At 40.0% G+C, this 6000-nt stretch overlaps 1 protein-coding gene across 1 annotated transcript in view; it reads right to left on the reverse strand.

Annotated features, from left to right (window-relative positions):
- The window catches only part of LOC311102618 (centrosomal protein of 170 kDa protein B-like), a 52428-nt gene extending 47031 nt beyond the window's left edge, over positions 1 to 5397 (reverse strand). Inside the window, exons 1-2 of the mRNA XM_084143984.1 lie at positions 5216 to 5397; positions 1159 to 1296 (exon numbers count right to left, since the gene is read on the reverse strand). Coding sequence (XP_084000110.1) covers positions 1159 to 1263 — 105 coding nt within the window. The 5' untranslated portion in view covers positions 1264 to 1296; positions 5216 to 5397. The remainder of the gene's footprint in view (positions 1 to 1158; positions 1297 to 5215) is intronic.
- Positions 5398 to 6000: the final 603 nt, after the last annotated feature.

Here is a 6000-nt window from a genome sequence, read left to right on the forward strand (position 1 = left end):
TATTTATATAGGGACTTCATGGCCTACTTGTTGGGCTTGTGGAGGCACATACTGTTCACACAGACTGTAACTGTTAAGGAGAGACAACATCAAGGCCCTAAACAACTTTCACTTGAAATGGCTCCAGTTCCACATCTGTCAAAAAGCCAAATGGAATGCTCACGTTACAGACAGTCACCAAACTTCGGTTTATGTGGGTATTGTCATTTTACATTGTGCTGCAAATACAAAAACAAAAGATTGTACAATGCCAAAAAGGGACAAGACTGAAATATGCTTGGGCTATAGCACATGCCAGACCAGAAAGCATGCACACTTAAAAAGAGGGATTATAAGTAAGCATAATTTCCAATAGGAGAGGCTGAGGTTTTGCTGGAGCCAGTGATGCCTGAATGTGGACAAGAGCAACTTTTCAATTCTACAAGCAGATGTGGTGGGCTGGTCATTTTGAGCAGACCACAGTCTGAGGAAAGTTTATAAACTATTTTCAAGACAGAATTCTTTTTTTCCAGTGGCTTAAATACAGAGAGAAGGCAAGAGCGAGAAGTACACAGAGAGAAACTCCCAAATGATACCAAACAGAAAACTAGAACTAGAAAACATGGAGAAAAATAGCACGGTGGAATGTGTCAGTTGCATTTTGCTTTGACATTTGCCAGAGGCAATTCTCCCAGCAGGCACTGCTCTTAAAACACCCTTGTAACACACAAACACAAATAAACACCTCTCATGTACACACAGGTCATCTCCCACAGATCTCTCGTACATTAACCTAACTTACTTTCCTTGAGTCAGGACCCTAATATAGGCTACGTCCTTTCACAAGAAGGTGGATGGACAGTTGATTGGCTAAGTGTCACATGACAGGCTGATGGTGTTTGGTGTCTAAACAGAAGGTGCTACGGATGTCATACGGTAATCCCTAAAAACGCACCACCTCCATACAGCTACGACTGGAAGTGACTTTTCATAGCAGGTTAGGAGATAATTTTCGCTAATCCTAACCCTTTTCCTAACCTTAAGCTAATTCTCCTAAATTGCTATGTTAATTATCCTAACCTGCTGCATAAGTTCTCCTAACCTGCTACGAAAAAGTCACTTCCGGTAGTAGCTGTATCGAAGTGCCGTGTTTTTAGGGAATCTTGACGTCGTACACACCTGCAGCATGAGCTCGCACTCCTCCCGGCCCACAAAGATCATCTCCGGTGGCAACCGGTGTCTTGTGCCTGAGCTGCTGACCAGGAACCATGACGTCACACTCATCTTGGAGCCCCAACTCAGAGCCTTCTTAGCATCCTGGGAGGGGTGAGAAGACGTGATATTAGACAACATGTAAAGCAGTATATTCTTGTTGTCACCACATTCACAGCAATTCTGGTACAACATTTGGACAACTAACAACGCAATCAAATCTTTTCAGATCTATTAACAACACACATCTGATAATCTGCCTTGACAGTTGACATTATCCTAAGGCAGGGGTCGGAAACAGGCGGACCGTGGGCCAAAACCACCCCCCGCCCCCAAAGTTAAAAATAAAAATGTTTTAGAAAGAGGGGGATTTTTGTTTTTGGTATAAAAAAAAAAACTAAAATCATCAGGAATTAAGATACAAAAAGTAGTTTTATTTAGGAAATCTTATCCCAAGTATTCCCATGAATAAAACAAAATGTGATTGTGTCTTACTAACTAGGTTTCCATCCAATTGGCGACAAATTTATGCGAATATTCTAAAATCTGCATAAAGAAAATATGAGCATTTTCCTACCAGTGGTGTTTCCACCAAACTGACTTGTTGTGGGTAAAAATCAGTGCATGATGATGTAGTCCACACATTTACTTTTCACTTACGTTTTCATGCAACCAATAAAAATCTAATGTTCATTGTGTTTCCATCGCATTTTCACAAATGGTTGCGTTAAATAGCAAATGTGCCTACTCTGGTTTTAGCACTTGCACTACAGCCAACAACTTGCAGATACAGTGCGGGTAAGCTCTGCGGGTAGGCTACATGATTGGATTGTTAAGGATAAGATCATTTTTTTATTTGTCAAACGGCAGTCTAGCATCGATCATGATGTCACCAGAATAAGACCCTTGACAGTTATTGGAAAGGAGCATCAAGCTCATTCCGTGCACTTTCACCACCCTGTGAAGTTCATCATAATTTATTTAATCTGTAGCCTAATAAACTGCATGGTTTCCCGAGTCGTAGTGGGAGGACCACACACCATATCATCACGTGACTCCAGGTTTACCTCAATATGGTGATTATTATATCAATATATGCGCAAAAAGGTGTTCCCACCACCATGTCGCGCATAATTAAGTGTACAGACACAAAAAGATCCCACCACGTCGAACGAACAAATTATCTGTCAGCATTTTTTTTATTGTTCCGAAACTTCCCGTTTCCATCACAGCTTTTTAAACGGTATGACTTTACTAGCATAAAAACTGTGGATGGAAACATGGTTAATGTAATCAAGGCTGAATCTAGTTGTGTCCCCCTCTTCTCAGGTATGTCTGGTTGTGTCATCAAGTGATGCTCATCACACACCACACTCAACAAAGGCTGACAACACAAACACAAGGATTCCTTCTTCAATACAGGCCCGCGGAAAAGGATAAGGAGGAATTTCCTACATGTTTATGCCCCAATTTATTTTCCTAAAAGCTGAGCATGACACTTAGCTCGAACTGTTTCAAACACAGCAACCTACAGTCTACAAAAGTCTACATGAGGGTATTATCTAGCTCTCGAAAACCCTTATTATACATAGGATTTTCAGCGGTTAGCGTCGCCCACGGTTGGCTGCGTGTGAACTACAATTCCGACGCAATGTTTTCACGTTTAGAAACGTCAACAATCATCGCTTGCGAAACGGTTTTCGAAACATATGCTGACATGCCCCTTATTTTTCATATCAGCGAGAAATAATCTTTCAAATGAAAAATGATACACTTACTGTAGCAGTTTTGCACATATCCATACGCTGTGTGCGCCTCCAGTTGACGAACTACACTTCCTCCCCAGTTACGCTTACACACAGGCATTTGGAGCACGCTGGATAGCTAATTAGCACAGGTGGCTGCCTATGTCTTCCGTCTGTCTCCCGTAAACAAGCGCTGTAACATGGAGATATTGCAGTGTGGGAACACCAACCATAACCCTATAAAAGGTGTGTAGTAATTTCACTTTTTTAAATGTTTTATTATTATTTCTCCCCGATATGAAAGATTAGTTCCTTATGTTTCCAAAACATTTTCTTCTCAGGACAACCAGGGCTACAAGTACAAGACAAAACAAGTTGACATAAACAGTTGCATTCATGAGTTTTATTGACAAATGTAAATAAAAAATAAGGTCCGCGAAAGCAAAAACCAGATAAAAATGAATTTATATGAATTCTTTAAATACAGAAATGGTTTGCTCACTGGGAAATGAATATCCAACTAGTCAGTGACAACTGTGTGAAGTTTGAAGTTTGTGACATAAACTATGTGAGCTTATTACAGTATTATAGACCAGGTCCTGGGATTTCCTATGATCTTCTATGTAGAAGAACCCCTTACCTTCTAACATCCTGTGTAGCTTGTGAGCGCCATAAAGCAAAACATGTTACATGTGCGTGTTCGTGAGAGTCCCAGCTTTTCATAGATAGCTTTAATAGTTTGTAGCTTTATTTATTATTATTATATTTAATAGTTTGTAGCTCAAACCAGTCGGACTCTACAGACGTCTTTTTTTACCCGGCCCAGGGCTCCTTCGGGATCCGCCCTTGTCTCACAAACAACGCTCTAGCTCAGCCCCAGTTAATCACACAGACTAACGGGACGCAGAAGACTAATCCAATGGTACAACCCAGAAGTCTATAATTCAAACACACAATATTTAAAAGGGGTTAGAAGGCCAAAACACGGCAACGTTAGACAGACTCATTGGCTTAAGAACATTAAAATGCCTCGCTTGCGATGCGGTTTTGGAAACATAAGGAACTTATCTTTCATATCAGCAAAAAATAATAAAAAATCATTTAAAAAAGTGAAATTACTACACACCTTTATAGGGTTAGTGTTCCCTCACGGGCATATCTCCATGTTACAGCGCTTGTTTATGGAAGACAGACAGAAGACATAGGCGACCACCTATGCTAATTAGCTATTTATCGTGCTCTGAACACCTGTGTGTAAGCTAACTGGGGAGGAAGTGTAGTTCGTCAACTGGAGGCACACACAGTATGGATCTGTGCAAAACTGCTACAGTAACTATATATTTTCTTTGAAACATTATTTCTCGCTGACATGAACGATAACGGGCATACCTGCATATGTTTCGAAAACCATTTCGTAAGCGATGATTACTGACGTTTCTAAACGTTAAAATACAACGTCGGAATTGTAGTTTACACGGAGTCAAATGTGGGGTAATGTAATGGCTGAAAACCCTACATACTGAGAAGGGTTTTTGAGAGCTAGCTAGGTCTTATCAAGTTAGTCTGTTTGTTTGGGTACCTGAACTAGGCTAACTCCTCAGTTCTGATCACCTTATGCTGATACTAGTCCTACAATTCTGCTCAATCATGCAGCCAACCTAAATTGCAATTTGTTTAAAATGTAGGCCTAAAATGACCTACCATTCAGTCAAGGACATTGATTTGGAGCGAGGTGCAACTAACTACAAATGATAGGCCTATGGCTATGCTATAATAATACCAGAATTATCTGTGGTCAATGCCATTGACAATGGCGGGTTTTACTGTAGTAGGCTAGTTGCTATCAGTCTCAGCCACTAGTAACCAATATTTCCCATATTGTTATCTGGAAAATGTTGCGTATGCAAATCATCATGTCTAGCCAACTCACTTGTTAAACAAGCTAAGCCAGGTGGAAAGCTACAAAACATCTCCAACAACAGAAAACGATACTAAAGGTTACAATGTTTGTAACAACACTTGTTGCAACGTTAGCCAGCAGTTGACACTGGCTTTGTTATGGTGAGTTTGCAAGCAGACTGACCCTCCACTTATGGCAAACTAGCTAGCTAAATTATCTTATTTCGAAAGAACTTTGAAATTACTGGTCCGTTAGCTACTGTCTGTCTCTGGATATCTAGTACCTGTTTTAGTTGAAGGCCAAACATCATCATCATACAGGAAATAGGAAAGGTTTTCCCGAACGACAAAAGCAGTAGACTCCCCCTTCACAAGCATACCTTTAATCCGGACTCTGCTTTCTCCAGACTAGTAGCCAGCGTTAACACAATAAATAATAATTTACCGCTGTATCTATGTCCTCTTGTTTAGTAAAGTACTTTCAATAAGAAATTAATGTTACTCCAGGTAAATGGCGAACACACCCTCACTTCAATATTTGACAAGCCGACGAAAACTGACATTACACTTCCACCGCCACGCGCAAGGTCCGGATCAACCTCCTCCAGATGAGTGACGCAACTAGTCAGTCCCACTTGTCAAATCAAATGCTTAGCACCTGAACGAAAGATAAGAATAATGACTAAAAAAAGTAAGTAATAAAATATCTAAAGTTGCTAAATAAAAGCGCGACCAATTATGGGAGGTTGTTCAACTTTGCTCTACAATTTTGTGAATAAAAAAAATAGAAAACTTTAGTGTGATGTTTTTACAATGAATTAAATAATGTCACAAAGTTATAAATAACATAAAGTAAATATAACTTTTGTAATAACAGTTTTCGTGAAATTATGTTTCAGAAATGGTCAGTAATCTCACAACTCGCCCACATGGAGACAGCATTCCTATTAAATTACCAGATGCAGTGGATTTCAATACAGTGTTCTTTCTGGTGGATGCGATGTAGTATGTTGACAGGTGTGGAGTTCTTTTCACTGTCAGGCCACAGAAGACTGGAAATAATGTTATTATATGTGCTATGTATGCTGTAGTAGTGTCATCAATCACTTTGATTAGCGTAACGGCAGCGACACTAGCTGGATCCTATCCACACATTAAGACTTCC

This window comes from Coregonus lavaretus (assembly GCF_964263955.1).
Source record: "Coregonus lavaretus genome assembly, chromosome: 27".
Classification (NCBI taxonomy): Eukaryota; Metazoa; Chordata; class Actinopteri; order Salmoniformes; family Salmonidae; genus Coregonus; species Coregonus lavaretus.